Source organism: Capricornis sumatraensis, chromosome 14, assembly GCF_032405125.1.
Source record: "Capricornis sumatraensis isolate serow.1 chromosome 14, serow.2, whole genome shotgun sequence".
NCBI classification, from domain to species: Eukaryota; Metazoa; Chordata; class Mammalia; order Artiodactyla; family Bovidae; genus Capricornis; species Capricornis sumatraensis.
Genome location: NC_091082.1, coordinates 40172178 through 40190639, shown reverse-complemented (window position 1 = coordinate 40190639; position 18462 = coordinate 40172178). Strand labels below are relative to the sequence as shown.

At 38.2% G+C, this 18462-nt stretch overlaps 1 protein-coding gene across 1 annotated transcript in view; it reads left to right on the top strand.

The window, feature by feature from the left end:
• Positions 1–8373: 8373 nt before the first annotated feature.
• Positions 8374–18462, top strand: part of CATSPERE (catsper channel auxiliary subunit epsilon) — a 147554-nt gene continuing 137465 nt past the window's right edge. The window contains exons 1-2 of the mRNA XM_068985726.1: positions 8374–8462; positions 8771–8819. Coding sequence (XP_068841827.1) covers positions 8374–8462; positions 8771–8819 — 138 coding nt within the window. The remainder of the gene's footprint in view (positions 8463–8770; positions 8820–18462) is intronic.

Below are 18462 nucleotides of genomic sequence, written 5' to 3'. Positions count from 1 at the left end.
AGGGCACGCAATTGGAGAAGGGAAAGGCAACCTAATGGCAACCACTTCAGTCTTCTTGCCTGGGAAATCCCATGGCCAGAGGAGCCTGATGGGTTATAGTCCATGGGGTCGCAAATAGTCGGACACGACTTAGCGACTAAACAACAACAAATTAGGGTTTAGCTGTCTCCCCAAGTTCCCGCCGTAGTTTCGCGTTACTTCCACGTGTCGGTTTCCTGGATAGCGGGTCCCACTCTGAACCCCTTTGCCAGAGAGAAGCACTGAGAGGACCAAAAAGTCTCCACCGGGAATGAGGGTGGGGGCACTTCGCTAGGGTAACTAGGTAGTTGATAGTTTATGTTAAGTAGTTGTGGTTGAATGATTTGTGAGAGGGTGCTTTTAAAATGTGCACAAAGGAAGAATATGTAATACCCGCAGAAAGGGGGTTGATAATGAGGAAGGAAAACTTTAAAGTTCTGAGGGATCCTCCATGTAAGTTTTTTGGTCAGCATTAGGTGGCTGCTGGATTGGAAGGTGTATCAAAATATTTTGCATTTTCATCACAGGTTAAAATACAAATAGTTAACTGGAAAAATCACATTTTGTGAATATTCTGTTTATTACCTTCTAACCCAGGTGGCGCTAGTAGTAAACTGGACCCGCCTGCTAACACAGGAGACGTAAAAGACTCGGATTCTATCCCTGGGTTGGGAAAGATCCCTGGAGGAGGACCTGGCAACCCACTCCAGTATTCTTGCCTGGAGAATCCCGTGGACAGAGGAGCCTGAAGGGCTACAGTCCACAGGGTCGCACAAAGTCAGACATGACTGAAGTGACTTAGTGCACATTAAAATGTTAGGATACCAACAATAAAACTATTATAGAGGTTTCAGAGCGAAGCGATCCATGGCATCTCAGTGAACAGATGGAGAAGTCAAACAGTAAAAGCAGTGGTTGGAAAGTCATCGAAGTACTGAGAAAAAAATTAAAACATAGCATTCTGACAGAACTCTAAAAATTAATATTCTTTCAGTTCAGTTCAGTTGAGTCTCTCAGTCGTGTCCGACTCTTTGCGATCCCATGAATCGCAGCACGCCAGGCCTCCCTGTCCATCACCAGCTCCTGGAGTTCACTCAGACTCATGTCCATCGAGTCAGTGATGCCATCCAGCCATCTCATCCTCTGTCGTCCCCTTCTCCTCCTGCCCCCAATCCCTCCCAGCATCAGAGTCTTTTCCAGTGAGTCAACTCTTCGCATGAGGTGGCCAAAGTACTGGAGTTTCAGCTTCAGCATCATTCCTTCCAAAGAAATCCCAGGGCTGATCTCCTTCAGAATGGACTGGTTGGATCTCCTTGCAGTCCAAGGGACTCTCAAGAGTCTTGTCCAACACCACAGTTCAAAAGCATCAATTCTGTGGTGCTCAGCTTTCTTCACAACTCTCACATCCATACATGACCACTGGAAAAACCATAGCCTTGACTAGACGGACCTTTGTTAGCAAAGTAATGTCTCTGCTTTTCAATATGCTGTTTAGGTTGGTCATAACTTTTCTTCCAAGGAGTAAGCGTCTTTTAATTTCATGGCTGCAGTCACCATCTGCAGTGATTTTGGAGCCCAAAAAAATAAAGTCTGACACTGTTTCCACTATTTCCCCATCTATTTCCCATGAAGTGATAGGACCAGATGCCATGATCTTCGTTTTCTGAATGTTGAGCCTTAAGCCAACTTTTTCACTCTCCACTTTCATGTTCATCAAGAGGCTTTTTAGTTCCTCTTCACTTTCTGCCATAAGGGTGGTGTCGTCTGCATATCTGAGGTTATTGATATTTCTTCCAGCAATCTTTATTCCAGCTTGTGCTTCTTCCAGCCCAGCATTTCTCATGATGCACTCTGCATAGAAGTTAAATAAGCAGGGTGACAATATACAGCCTTGACGTCCTTTTCCTATTTGGAACCAGTCTGTTGTTCCATGTCCAGTTCTAACTGTTGCTTCCTGACCTGCATACAGGTTTCTCAAGAGGCAGGTCAGGTGGTCTGGTATTCCTATCTCTTGAAGAATTTTCCACAGTTGATTGTGATCCACACAGTCAAAGGCTTTGGCATAGTCAATAAAGCAAAAATAGATGTTTTTCTGGAACTCTCTTGCTTTTTCCATGATTCAGCGGATGTTGCCAATTTGATCTCTGGTTCCTCTGCCTTTTCTAAAGCCAGCTTGAACATCTGAAAGTTCACGATTCACGTATTGCTGAAGCCTTGCTTGGAGAATTTTGAGCATTACTTTACTAGCATGTGAAATGAGTGCAGTTGTGCAGTAGTTTGAGCATTCTTTGGCATTGCTTTTCTTTGGGATTGGAATGAAAACTGACCTTTCCCAGTCCTGTGGCCACTGCTGAGTTTTCCAAATTTGCTGGCATATTGAGTGCAGCACTTTCACAGCATCATCTTTCAGGATTTGAAATAGCTCAACTGGAATTCCATCACCTCCACTAGCTTTGTTCGTAGTGATGCTTTCTAAGGCCCACTTGACTTCACATTCCAGGATGTCTGGCTCTAGGTGAATGATCACACCATCATTATTATCTGTGTCCTGAAGACTTTTTTGGACAATTCTGTGTATTCTTGCCACCTCTTCTTAATATCTTCTGCTTCTGTTAGGTCCATACCATTTCTGTCCTTTATCTTTGGATGAAATGTTCCCTTGGTATCTCTAATTTTCTTGAAGAGATCTCTAGTCTTTCCCATTCTGTTGTTTTCCTCTATTTCTTTGCATTGATTGCTGAAGAAGTCTTTCTTATCTCTTTTTGCTATTCTTTGGAACTCTGCATTCAGATGCTTATATCATTCCTTTTCTCCTTTGCTTTTCACTTCTCTTCTTTTTACAGCTATTTGTAAGGCTTCCCCAGACAGCCATTTTGCTTTTTTGCATTTCTTTTCCATGGGGATGGTCTTGATCCCTGTCTCCTGTACAGTGTCACGAACCTCAGTCCGTAGTTCATCAGGCACTCTATCAGATCTAGGCCCTTAAATCTATTTCTCACTTCCACTGTATAATCATAAGGGATTTGATTGAGGTCATACCTGAATGGTCTAGTGGTTTTCCCTAGTTTCTTCAATTTCAGTCTGAATTTGGCAATAAGGAGCTCATGATCTGAGCCACAGTCAGCTCCTGGTCTTGTTTTTACTGACTGTATAGAGCTTCTCCATCTTTGGCTGCAAAGAATATAATCAATCTGATTTCAGTGTTGACCATCTGGTGATGTACATGTGTAGAGTCTTCTCCTGTGTTGTTGGAAGAGGGTGTTTGCTATGACCAGTGCATTTTCTTGGCAAAACTCTTTATAATATTCTTTATAAAATGAAATAATAAAACCTATCATGGTGTTGTGAGGCATGAAAACCATGATATATTTCAAACTTTTAAGACGTGTATCAATAAATTATGGTAGTTGATATTTTTTAGGTTCACCTGTGAGCTATGGGAGTATATAATGTTTGCTATGTTGTACACCAGCGATCACCAAGCTTTAGTGTAAAGAATTAGATATTAAATATTTTAGGCTTTTTAAGCAATGCTGTATGTTTTAGCTACTCTGCCATAGTAGGGGACAACAGTAAGAAACAGTAGTAAACCAACAGTGGTAAACAAATAGTGTGGCTCTGTACAAATAAAAGTCGACTTACAGAACACAAATGAAATTTGGCCCAAAGAACATAGTTTTCCAATTCCTGGTGTACATTCATAATTGAAGGAAATGCTCAGTTTAAATTAGAGGTTAGAGAAGACAAAAAAGGTTTTTTTTTTGTGTGTGTGTGGTGGTCAGACTCCCTGAATTTTAGTTCTTAATAAGGTGTGCTTTTAAAGGAGGAGCTTTCTTGAACTTAATGGATTTTTATTTTATTGGTAGCGTTTTGGAAGGGGAAGTTGAGAAATCCAGGGTAGATGTTTTTATTTAAGAATCTTTTCCTGTCCCTAGGTCTAAGAGGTATTTATCTAAACTTTCTACCTTTGTTACCAAACTTGGGTCTGCTTGCTGTTGCTCAGTAAAGTCGATTTGCTGACGCTGGGTTTTTATGAAGGAAAGTTAGGGTTTATTCCAAGTGCAAGGAGTATGGGTGGCTAATGCTCAAAAGACCTGAGCTCCCCGATGGATTTCAGGGAAGAGTTTCATAAAACAGTTTGAGGGGAAGGGTCTCAGGATATACGATTAGCTTGGACATAGTTCTCTCATTGGTTGATGGTGAAGTAACAGGGTGGTATTTTGGGAATCTCAATAATCAACCTTCTGGCTCCAACCAGTGGTCAGCATACAGCTCACTTCTGCTTCTGGTTGGGGTTTTACTATCTGCATAACAACTCGGGAATGTGCATTAGACTCTTATCTATGGTTTTCAGGGAGGAACTGAAGATTCTGTGACTGCTATGTGGCTGATCTGTTATTTAAATTGTTACTTGCTCTCAGGGCCCAGCTGCTGTTTTTTGTTACTACATGTTCACATTCTTTCATTCTTTTTATTTTTTAAAATTTACTTATTTTAAATGAAACAAAGATGAATATTTTTAATGATAAAAGGTACTATTCACAAAGAAGATCAACATCATAAGCCATTAGACAACTTAACAAAGAAATAAAGATACATAAAGAAAAAACCAGAAGAAATATAAGGGAAAAGAAAAAATATATAATCATAGTAAGACATATTAACATTTCTCTGAGAATATTTTATCAAGTGCTGAAAAAACAAGAATAGGAGCATCTTGAATGATGGCATTAATAACTGAAATATAATAGGTTTACATTTATATTAATCATATCATACACAAATATATTTAAAATTTTGTATCTCATATGTTGTTATTAGATGTCCATAGGATATTTAGAAAAACTGGCAAAAAGATAAACATTACTAAATTTCACACACTACAATTCTTTTACGTGTGTGCATGATTCAGTTATACATATGCACATATGTTAGTTTTGAAATTATTTTCCATTATAGGTTATTACAAGATATTGATTATAGTTCCCTGTGCTATACAGTAAACCTTTGTTGCATATCTGTTTTTTTAAATTAGAAATCTAGCATTCTGTTCATACTAAGTTAAGTGGAATCAATATGTCAAAAATTTTTTTGTTAGGCAAAAATTCATGAGTTTTCTACAAAAGCTTTTATATTACACTTGATAAAGGCTTGAGAAAGAACATCCATTAAAAAAGAATAGATGGTGAAATTGGAAAACATAAGCTAAATGAAATGGGAACACTGAATATGGAATAATAAAAGTGAAACAAATTAGATAAAAGATCTTCATATAGTCCCGTTGTTTTTAAACATGGCTGCTCGTTAGAAACATATCTGGAGCACTGGCCAAAAAAAAAAAAAAGAAAGCAATACCTGGGCATTTATAGTTTTCAAAAATTCCAAGATAATTCTGATATGCATATGGACTTTAAAAAAGTGATTACAGGTTTTTCTATTAAATGATAGCTTTGGTGATATAGAGTTCTATAACTTTTCTGTTGACCAATCATGATGCAGTGTTATTAAGTGAGTAATAGTTACATAATCACAATAGTAAAATATGTTTATCAGTTTTCACAGTCAATAGCCTGACAAAAAAATAAAAGATAATTACAATTGTAAGCCATAATGGGAACATGATTAACCTAACAGTATGAAATAATTACTCACAATTTGTGGGGGTCAAGCAGAATGATGTGGTAAGTGGAAGTGCATACAGGCACATGTTTTCACCTGCCCAGTGGACTATGTCTTTTTGGTTGGTGCATTTAATCCACTTACATTTAAGGTAATTATCGATATGTGTGATCCTGTTACTGTTTTCTTTATTGTTTTGGGTTTTATTTTCTGTAGGTCTTTTCCTTCTCTTGTGTTTCCTGCCTAGAGAAGTTCCTTTAGCATTTGTTGTAAAGCTGGTTTGGTGGTGCTGAATTCTTTTATCTTTTGTTTGTCTGGAAACCTTTTGATTTCTCCATCAAATCTGGATAGTCTTGCTGGGTAGAGTATTCTTGTTTGTAGTTTCTTGCTTTTCATCACTTTAAATATATCATGCCATTCCCTTCTGGCTTGTAGTTTCTGTTGAGAAATCAGCTGATAGTCTGATGGGAGTTCCCTTGTATGTTATTTGTTATTTTTTCCTTGTTGCTTTTAATATTTTATCTCTGTCTTTAATCTTTGTCAGTTTGATTACAGTGTTACTCTCTGTGCTTCCTGGATTTGGTTGATTATTTCCTTTCCCGTGTTAGGGAAGTTTTTAGCTATAACCTCTTCAAATATTTTTTCAGGTCCTTTCTCTCTTTTCTCCTTCTGGGACCCCTATAATGTGAATGCTCCTGTATTTAATGTTGTTTCAGAGGTCTCTCAGGCTGTCTTCATTTCTTTTCATTCTTTTTTTCTGTGTTCTGTTCTGTGGCAGTGATTTCCACCATTCTGTCCTCCAGGTCATTTATCTGTGCTTCTGTCTCAGTTATTCTGCTATGGATTCCTTCTAGAGTATTATTCATCTCTCTTTGTTTGCTCTTTAGTTCTTGTAGGTCTTTGGTAACACTTCTTAGATCTTCTCAATCTTTGCTGCCATTCTTTTTCCGAGATCCTGAATCATATTCACTGTCATTATTCTGAACTCTTTTTCTGGACAGTTACCTATCTCCATCTTAGTTCTTTTTCCTGAGGTTTTATCTTGTCCCTTCATCTTGGATGTAGCTTTCTGCTGTTTCATGCTGACTAACTCTCTGTAATGTGGTTTTAGCTCCTGTGGGATTGTGGTTCTTCTTGCCTGTTCTGTCTGCCCTCTGATGGATGAGGCTAAGAGGCTTATATAAACTTCCTGACGGGAGGGATTGATAGTGGGAACAACTGGGTCTTGGTCTGTTGGACAGGGCCTTGCTCAGTAAAGCTTTAGTACAGTTATCTGCTGATGGGTGGGGTTATACTCCCTCCCTGGTAGTTTTTTGGCCTGAGATGACCCAGCTCTGGGGTCTTGGGGCTCTATGGTTGGGTTAATGGCAACCTCCAAGAGAATTTACATCAAAGGGGACCTTCCCAGACAACTGCTGCCAGTCCCATCCCTGTGGTGAGTCCTTGCTGACCCATGACTCTGCAGGAGACCCTTCAACAGTAGCAGGTAGTTTTGGTTTAGTTTCCTGTGGAGTCAACTGCTCTTTTCCTTTGAATCTTGGTGCACACAAGGGTTTTTTTTATGCCCTCCAAGCCTGGAGACTCTTGTATCCTCCAGTCCTGTGGAAGTCTTGTAATCAAATCCTGCTGGCCTTCAAGGTCAGATTCCCTGCGGATTCCCAGTCCCTTTGTCAGGTTCCCAGGCTAGGAAGCCTAACGCGGGGTTCCAAACCTTCATAGCAATGGGAGAACTTCTTTGGTATTATTGTTCTCCAGTTTGTGGGTTCCCAGTGGGTATGAGATTTTATTTTATTGTGATTGTGGCCCTCCTACCATCTTGCTGTGGCTTCTTTGTCTTTGGACGTGGGGTATCTTTTTTTGGTAGGTTCCAGCATCCTCCTGTTGATGGTTGTTCAACAACTAGTTGTGATTTTGGTTCTCTCGCAGAAGGAGATGAGCGCATGTCCTTCTACTCCACCATCTTGAACTGGAAATTCTCTTTCATTAATTCTTAAGCTAGCCTTTTGAGACAGAGGGGAGACATGGGAGACTAAACCTTTACAATAAGTGAGGCAAAGCAGAGGACATAGGGAACAGAGATCTGTTTCAGGAGGGTCCTGCTTGGTTGTTGTTCAGTTGCTCAGTCATGTCCAACTCTTTGTGACCCCATGAACTGCAGCATGCCAGGCTTCCCTGTCGTTCATAGTCTCCCAGAGCTTGCTCAAACTCATTCAGTACCTAGTGATGCCATCCAACAGTCCATCCTCTGTCATCCCCTTCTCCTCTTGCCTTCAATCTTTTCCAGCCTCAGGGTCTTTTCCAGTGAGTTGGCTCTGTACAAATGAGGTTACTTTTGAATAAAATATATTATTAGAAGCAATTTTACTTGTTTTTCTATTTTTTAGTGTGGCCACCAGGAAAATTTCAATTATATAGGTGACTCACATTGTATTTTTATTGTCTATATTTCATATAGACAGAAATGAAAGTACCCTGAGTAATAGAAATGATAATCACTAGAACTCAAAAAAATTTGCTCTTTACTTCAGTGTTTCAAATAAGAAATACTGGTTTGTTTGTTTTTTTTTTCAATCTGTATTCATTTTATTTGAACTCAGTTTATAGGTGAAGGAGCTAGAGCCAATATTCTTCAACGGTTTTTATTCTAAAACAAAAACAAGATGCAAAAGTATTTACTCCTCACTATTGTGTCTTCAGATATTAAGTAACCTTGAACACACCTTGAGTTGGGGGTTGATGTCACTGATGTCCCCAGTTTTAGCTCTGACTACACTTTCTAAGAAGGAACATGAGCAGAAATGTAAAGCTCATGGCAGCCCACAAGGGTTAGGCTTGCTCTAACCATATATTGTTGTTTAGTCATTCGATTGTGTCTGACTCTTTACAACCCCATGGATTGTAGCCCACCCGTCTGCCCTATTCATGGGATTTCCTAGGCAAGAATACTGGAGTGAGTTGCCATTTCCTTCTCCAGGGGATCTTCCCAGTCCAGGGATCAAATGCTTGTCTCCTCCACTGGCAGACAAATTCTTTACTGATGAGCCACCAGGGGCGCTCTTGACCATGTATTAAAATCCCTTTTATTTGGAGGAGACGTAGTTTTAATATTCACGTTTGACATTTTCCTCTGCAGGTATTACAGTAACAGCCCAAACTACGACGTTTTTAGTACCAGAAGTACTGTAAGTGTTTAATTTTTTAAAACTATAGTTAAGTATTAATATTTTTTACTTCACAGCAGAGAGCAAAGTTAATCATACTCAGGTGCATGGTGCAGTGTCATTCTTTTATTTCCTCATCCTGTTTATCTTCCTAATATATTTCCCTCCTCCAATAAATATCTTGAAATATGTATGTAGCAAAAAATAGATAGTGTTGTTTCAAGTGTTTTTGTAATTCAACATTCACAAAATGGTGTTATGATACAGATAGGATGACCATATAATGTATTGTCTCAACTACTGAGAATGAAAGTGCTATTAATAGTTATGCTGGGACAAGAGGTATAAATTGGGAGTGTCTAGACAAACCAGGATTCATCATCATCCAGCTATATATTTCATTCTCTACATTACTTTTTAAACTCAATACTATGTCTAGTTCATTTCTTAAGGCTGCCCGATTACTAGTGTGTGTATTTTATCTACCTATCCCCTCAACCAATGATGGATGAATGGCTTCTTACCACCACAAACAGCATTGTGATGAATGCCCTTCTACATGTCATTTTATGAATCTGTACAATAATTTTTTAGCTGTGATTGCTAGGACATAGGGAAACAGACACCTAATTTAACTAAATTCTGTAAGACTTTTTCCAAACTGGCAATTACAATTTATATTCTTACCCAGTGAGCATCTCTACCAGTGTTCGGTACTATAGATTTTCCCTTTTTTCACCAATCTCGTTACCACATACAAGTAGTTTATGCTGTTATTATTTTCAATTCTCTGATGAGTAGTGATTTTTGAACCTTTTTTTCCGTATTTATGCAGGTCTGAACAGCGTGCTCACTTTGCTCATTTTCCATTTAATTTTCTGCTCCTTTTTTAGCATACAGAGTGTTATCTACATTGTACTCTATGTATTAGTCAAATGTTGATTTTAAATATTTTGGTTATCATTTCGTAGACTCTTATCTACTCATCTAACAATTGACTTTGTCCATGGATACATAATTTTGTTTAAAAAGGATGACTTTTGTCAAGTCATCTGCTCCTTTGTTTAACCTTAAAATTTATACTTTTTTGGGGACTTCCCTTTCAGTCCAGTGATTGGGACTTTGCCTTCTAATGCAGAGGGGGTGTGGGGGGGTGCGGTTTCATTCCCTGGTTGGGGAGCTGTGATCCCACATGCCTTGTGATCAAAACACCAGAACAGAAACAGTACTGTAACAAGTTCAATGAAGACTTTAAAGAAGATCCACATCAAAGAAAAAATCTTAAAAGAAAAAAAGTTTATACTTTTTTAGAATTTTAAGAAAATATTTTGTCTACCTAGAGTTGCAAAGATTCTTATCCTACATTTTCTATTATATGCCTTATATTATTACCTTTCAGATAAAGATCATAAATAATATCTGGAGTCCAACTTGTATATAATACAAGATAGGTCTTTACATTACTTTCTCCATTGAATGAACCAGCAGGTATTAAAACAATTTATTGTTTCTGTATTATTTTTTGGTATCATCTTTGCTCTATATATTTTGTTGTTGTTAAGTTGCTCTGCTGCTGCTCTCTGTTGCTAAGTCGCTTCAGTTGTGTCCGACTCTGTGCGACCCCATAGACGGCAGCCCACCAGGCTCAGCCATCCCTGGAATTCTCCAGGCAAGAACACTGGAGTGGGTTGCCATTTCCTTCTCCAATGCATGTCATGTCCAATTCTTTGCAACCCCATGGACTGCAGCATACCAGGCTTCCCTGAGCTTTGCTGTCTCTCCCAGAGCTTGCTCAAACTCATGTCCATCAAGTCAGTGATGCCATCCAACCATCTTGTCCTCTGTCTTCCCCTTTCCCTCTTGCTCTCAATCTTCCCTGAATTAGGGTCTCTACTAATGAGTTAGTTCTTTGCATCAGGTGGCCAAAATATTGGAGCTTCAGCTTCAGCATCAGTCTTTCCAATGAATGCTCAGGGTTGATTTCCTTAAGGATTGACTGATTTGATCTCCTTGCAGTCCAATGGACTCTCAAGAATCTTCTCTAGCACCGCAGTTCGAAAGAATTTTTCCACGCTCAGCCTTCTTTAGGGTCCAACTCTCATGTCCCTACATGACTACTGGAAAAACCATAGCTTGGACTATATGGACCTAGCTTGGACTATATGGACTTTTGCTGGCAAAGTGATGTCTCCACTTTTTAATACATTGTCTAGCTTTGTCACAGCTTTTCTTCGAAGGAGCAGGCATCTTTTAATTTCATGGCTACAGTCACTGTCCACAGTGATTTTGGCGCCCAAGAAAATAAAGTCTGTCACTGTTTCGAATTTTCCCCCACCTATTTGGCGTGAAGTGATGGGACCATGATCTTCGTTTTTTTGAATGTTGAGTTTTAAGCCAGCTTTTCACTCTCTCCTTTCACTTTCATCAAGAGGCTCTTCAGTTCCTCTTCACTTTCTGCTATAAGGGTGGTGTCATCTGCATATCTGAGGTTATTGATATTTCTCCCTGCAATTTTGTTTCCAGCTTTGCTTCATCCAGCCCAGGGTTTCTCATGATGTACTCTGCATATAAGTTAAATAAGCAGGGTGACAATATACAGCCTTGATGTACTCCATTCCCAATTTTGAACCAGTCTGTTGTCCCATGTCTGGTTCTAACTGTTGCTTCTTGACCTGCATACAGATTTCTCAGGAGGTAGATAAGGTGGTCTGGTATTCCTATCTCTCTTTAAGAATATTCCACAGTTTATTGTGATCCACACAAAAGCTTTAGCTTAGTCAGTGAAGCAGAAATAGATGGTGTTTTTTTTTTTTAATTCCTTTGCTTTTTCTATGATCCAGCAGATATTGGCAATTTGATCTCTGGTTCTTCTCCTTTTCTAAATCCAACTTCTACATCTGGAAGTTCTCAGTTCACGTACTGTTGAAGCCTAGCCTGAAGGATTTTGAGCATTACTTTGCTAGCATGTGAAATTGTATCATGGTTTGAACATTCTTTGGCATTGCCTTTCTTTGGGATTGGAATGAAAAGTGACCTTTTCCAGTCCTGTGGCCACTGCTGTGTTTTCCCAATTTGCTGGCATATTGAGTGCAACACTTTCACAGCATCATTTTTTAAGATTTGAACTAGCTCACCTTGAATTCCATCACCTCCATTAGCTTTGTTCCTAGTAGTACTTCCTAAGGCCCATTTGACTTCACACTTCAGAATCTCTGGCTCTAGGTGAGTGATCATACCATCATGCTTATCCGGGTCATTAAGACCTTTTTGGTACAGTTCTTCTGTGTTTTTTTGCCACCTCTTCTTAATCCCTTATGCTTCTGTTAGGTCCGTACTGTTTCTGTCCTTTATTGTGCCCATCTTTGCATGAAATGTTCCTTGGTATCTATCATTTTCTTGAAGCCATCTCTAGTCTTTGCCATTCTATTGTTTTCCTCAATTTCTTTGCATTGTTCACTTAAGAGGGCTTTCTTATCTCTCCTTGCTGTTCTTTGGAACACTGCATTCAGATGGTTATGTCTTTCCTTTCCTCCTTTGCCTTTTGTTTCTCTTCTTTTCTCAGCTATTTGTTCTATATATGGATACGTTAATTTCTGAACTTAATTATTTCCTATTGATATATTTGATGTATCCTATCTGCCACGTATTTCATGTAGTTGGAGTTTCAATTCTCTATAGTCTTCCCTTGAATTAACACAAGACAGTATGTGTATCATTCTACTCTAGATAAACAATTCAGTAGTGTCCATCTTTGGTCTGCTGTGATTAGGGCTGCTCTGAACATTCTTTTATCGATCTGGTTAACATATGCATGTATTTCTGCTGGGTATATACCTAAGAGTGGAATAAATCATAGGGCAAGTGCGTATGTTCAGCTTTAGTAGATGGTGCCAAGAGATTTCACGAAGTAATTTCTCAGTTAACATTCATATTCTATTTACACATATTGTTGTATTTATATTATTCAAAATCAGGCAAAAGGAATCTATGAAAACTATATCTTCTTTTCTAAAAATACTTATTTTATATTGAAGTAGAATTGATTAACACTGTTGCATTAATTTCAGGTGTACAGCAAAGTGATTCAGTTACACATATACATGTATCTATCCTTTTTCAATTTCTTTTCCCATTTAAATTATTAAAACTTTATTTCCTTATAAAACATGCAGTTATCCTCAAATTTATCTATTTCTTTATAATCTTTACATGCCATTTGAATTTTTATTTGTAATTATTTTATTTCTCTAATATTATTTGTTTATGTACTTCATCTTTTTTTCTTGAACAGCTTTGTTATATGACTGACCATTTTATTAGTCTTTTAAACAAAATTATCCCTTTTTCTCTCCACTGTTCCTTTTTATGTAGGTGACAGAAATGTTTCATTTTTAATTGATGACTGGTCACCAAAACAATGCAGTTATGTCATTTCAGAAATGCAGATTAGGAGCCAGAGTTCGATTATCAGAGAAGGCGGCTGATAAAAGTCAAGAGAGTAAATGATAAAACCAGTGGTGTTATGCTTGCTTAAAATCCATATTTACAGAAAGAAAGAAAATAAAGCATATATAAGATACTTTGGGGATTAAATATTCCATGAGTCTTCTTGATGGAAAACATTTTGAAAAGTCCATTTCCATCTGCTCTTCCTGGAGGTTCAACTTGCAGAAGTCCCTCAAGACAATATATATTTGCACATTTTAAAATCTACTGCCTGAGGATCTGGATGCTAATCAACATGAATCTAAGTGCTGATAGATTCTCCCCCTTGGGGTCACTGATAAATCTTGGCACATCCTTAACTACTACGAACTGTTAAAGTACAATAGGTTGCTTCGACATTCACAAAGAGAGATAACCAAGGGTTCAGAGGACAGACCCAGGGAGAGGTACTGGTGTTGGCTTCCTGGAGACAGCCTGAAGGGGCTGGAGTGTGGTGTAGCTGCAACTGGGCTGTTTACAGAAGAATCCAGGGCCACCACAGAAACAAAACTCCATTGTTAGGTTGTGCAGGAAGGGAGGAGCAGATCTCCATAGCAGTTTTTTTCTCTGAGCATCCAGCCTTCACCTCCACGCAACAGCCCCTCCTCACCCCTCCCTCCACCTCCATGGGTTGCGGGAGTGGAGTGCATGCTCCATCCACCACCCTAAAAGCTCCTGCCTGGCAGAATCCCACTCCCTGGCCGCTGCCAGGGTGGGCTTGCAAGCGCCAGCCACCCATCTATTTGCCATGAAGTGATCGGACCAGATGCCATGATCTTAGTTTTCTGAATGTTGAGTTTTAACTTTTTCACTCTCCTAATTCCTGGAATTAATATTATTAATTCCTAGAATATATATTTGGAGAAGGCAATGGCACCTCACTCCAGTACTCTTGCCTGGAAAATCCCATGGATGGAGGAGCCTGGTAGGCTGCAGTCCATGGGGTCGCTGAGGGTCGGACACGACTGAGCGACTTCACTTTCACTTTTCACATTCATGCATTGGAGAAAGAAATGGCGACCCACTCCAGTGTTCTTGCCCGGAGAATCCCAGGGGTGGGGGAGCCTGGTGGGCAGCCATCTATGGGGTCGCACAGAGTTGGACATGATTGAAGTGACTTAGCAGCAGCAGAATATATATTATTAATTTCTGGAATATATTAATTCCTGGAAGAATTAATGTTATTCAAATGTCCAAACTGCCCAAAGCAATCTACATTTAAATGATATTCCTATCAAAATTCCACTGGTATTTTTCACATAAATAAACAATTGTAAAATTTGTATGAAACCAAAAAAGATTCCAAACAGCCAAAACAACCTTAAGAAAGAATAAAGCTAGAGGGGATCACATTTCCTGATGAATATTACAAAGCCATAGTAATAAAAACTGTGTGGTATTGGCATAAGAACAGATACAGATCAATCGAACAGAACAGACTCCAGAAATAAACCCATGAATGTATAGCCAAATAATTTACAATAAAATATCCAAGAGTATAAAAAAGGGAAAGAACAGTCTTTTTTAAAAATGGTGCTGGGAAAACTGGACAGCCACATGCAAATAATGAAACTAGACTATTATGTTATACCATACACAAAAGTTAGCTTAAAATGGATTAAAGACTTGAAGGCAAGACCTGAAATAATAAAAAAAAAGTAGGCAAGTAAACTCCTTGATATATGTCTTGGTGATGATTTTTTTTTGATTTGACACCAAAAGTAAAAGCAACAAAAATAAACAAATGAGACAATATCAAACCAAAAAGCTTCTGCACAAAAAGGAAACCATCAACAAAATGAGAAGGCAGCCTACTGAATGGCAAATCATATATATAATAAGGGGTTAATATAGAAAATAAGCTCATACAACTCAATACCAAAAAATAAACAGTTTCATTTAAAAATGGGCAGAGTATCTGAATTTACAGTTTTCCAAAGACATACAGATGACCAATAGGTACATGAAAAGGTGCTCAACATCTCTAATACTCAGGGAAATGCAAGTCAAAACCATAATGAGATATCACGTTGCACTTGTTAGAATGGCTATTATCAGAAAGCCAAGAAATAACAAGTGTTGCAAGGATGTGGAGAAAAGGAAAATTGTGTTCACTGTTACTGAGAATGCAAATTAGTACAGCTACTATGAAAAAACATTACAGAGGTTTCTCAAAAAATTAAAACTGAACTACTGTATGATCCAGTGGTTTTATTCCTAGATATTTATCCAAATAAGTGAAAACACTAACTTGGAAGAGATATATCCCCATGTCCATTGTAGTATTATTTACAATAACCAAGATATGGAAACAACCTAAGTCCCTCATCACTGGATGAACTGATAAAGAAAATGTGTATATACACAGTGAAATACTATTAAGTCATAATATAATGAAATGTTGACATTTATGACCTTGAGGGAATTATGATAAGTGAAATAAGTCAAAGACAAGTACTATATGATTTCACTTATATGTAGAATCAGTTTTGAAACAGCTCATATACACAAAGAACAAAGTGATGGTTTCCAGGGGTGGGGCTTGGAGGAGTGTGAAATTGGTGAAGCAGGGGTCAAATGGTACAAACTTCCAGTTATAAGATAGGCCACGGGAATGTAATGTGCAGAAGAGTGATTATAGTTAGCGATACTGTATTGCATATTTTAAGTAAAATCTGATGCTGTAAAGAGCAGTATTGCATAGGAACCTGGAAGATTAGGTCCGTGAGTCAAGGCAAATTGGAAATGGTCAAACAGGAGATGGCAAGCCTGAACATCAACATTTGAGGAGTAAGTGAACTAAAATGGGCTGGAATGGGTGAATTTAACTCAGATGACCATTATATCTACTACTGTGGGCAAGAATCCCTTAGAAGAAATGGAGTAGCCATCATGGTCAACAAAAGAGTCTGAAATGCAGTTCATGGATGCAATCTCAAAAATGACAGAATGATCTCTGTTCATTTCCAAGGCAAACCATTCAATATCACAGTAATCCAAGTCTACACCCCTACCAGTAACACTGAAGAAGCTGAAGTTGAACAGCTGCATGAAGACCTACAAGACTTTTTAGAACTAAACCCCAAAAGACGTCCTTTTCATTATAGGGGACTGGAATGCAAAAGTAGGACGTCAAGAGATACCTGGAATAACAGGAAAATTTGGCCTTGGAGTACAAAATGAAGCAGGTCAAAGGCTACCAGAATTTTGCCAAGAGAACGCAATGGTCATAGCAAACACCCTCTTCCAACAGCACAAGACTCTACACATGGACATCACCATACGGTCAGTACTGAAATCAGATTGATTATATTCTTTGCAGCAAAGATGGAGAAGCTCATACAGTCAGCAAAACAAGACTGGGAGCTGACTGTGGCTCAGATCATGAAACAATGGAAACAGTAAGAGACTTTATTTGGGGGGGCTCCAAAGTCACTGCAGATGGTGACTGCAGCCATGAAATTAAAAGATGCTTGCTCCTTTGAAGAAAAGCTATGACCAATATAGACGGTATATTAATAAGCAGAGACATTACCTTGCCAACAAAGATCCATCTAGTGAAATCTGTGGTTTTTCCAGCAGTCATGTATGAATGTGAAAGGTTGCTATAAAGAAAGCTGAGGGCTGAAGAATTGATGCTTTTGAACTATGGTGTTGGAGAAGACTCCTGAGAGTCTCTTGGACTGCAAGGAGATGCAACCAGTCCATCCTAAAGGAAATCAGTCCTGAATACTCATTGGAAGGACTGATGCTGAAGCTGAAACTCCAATACTTTGGCTACCTGATGCAAAGAACTGACCTATTGGAAAAGACCCTGATGCTGGGAAGAATTGAAGGCAGGGGAAGGCATCACTGACTCTAAGGACATGAGTTTGAGCAAGCTCCATGAGTTGGTGATGGATAGGGAAGCCTGGAGTGCTGCAGTCCATGGGGTCACAAAAGGTTGGTCACGACTGAGTGACTGAACTGACTGATCTCTATTTGTATATGACAAGACCTTCTAAATAGAAAGCTCTAAGAAATCCATTTAAAAAACTATTAAAACTACCAACTGAGTGTTATTTTGTGTGAAATATCACAGGGAAATTCAAGAGAACCAGAATAGGCAAAACAATCTTGGAAAAGAACAAGAAGTCTTATTGGAAGACTCACAATTCCTGACTTCAAAGGTTACTACAAAACGTCTGCAATTGAGACCGTGTTGGATAGATTTGTGGAATAGAAGAGTCCAAAAATTAAAACCTCATTGATTTTTTTACAACTACTTCAAGAAAATTCCATGGAAAAATAATGGAAAATTCCATTTATTTTCAACAAATAGTTCTGGGACAGTGAGGTATCTACATGAAAAGAATGAAGATGGCCTCCTACCTCAGACTCCACTTAAAGTGGAGATAAGACCTTATTATAAGAGTTAAAACTATAAAAATCGTTGAAAAAATCATATGGAGAAATCCTCATGATCTTGGATTAGATAACAGTTTAGATATGACACCAAAAGCACAAGGAACAAAAGGAAAAACTTAAATTGGACATCATCAAAATTAAAACCTGTAGTGCTGCTAAAGACACCACGAAGAAAGTGAAGACAAGAGAAAAATTTTGCAAGTTAAATATCTGATAAGGGACCTGTACCAAGACTATTTGAATATATGAAGAACTATTATAATTCAATAATAAAAAGATAAACCAAATATAACTATTCTTTTCCCGTTGTTTTGCTTTTCAACTTCACAGATTCCAATTATACAAGTGTTGGATTTTTTATTCTTTTGTTTGCCTTCCATGTCAATTTCCATGTCAATCATTTTCTCTCTGATTCTTTACTTCTTTCATTTATATTCTCTGGTTGCTTTTCTGTCTTCCTTCAATGCCTTTTATTCAGTTTTTGTTCAAACATAATCTCCCGTTATTTTAATTTAGTCCTCATTTCCTTTATAGTTATCTATTTCATTTCCTAGTTCAGTCAACTCATTTCTGTTTGTGGTTCATTTCTGTCCCTAGTTTGTGAATTTATAATTCATAATTTTTCATTCTCACCATTAAATACTTGTTTGAGAATATTTAGTTCAGAATGTTAGTTTGCAGTTTTCTTCTGCTTTGTGTGTGTGTGTTTTCTTAAGGCAGTTTTATTAACCGAAATGTTTTTATTTTCATTTTCTGTCCTCATGTAGACAGC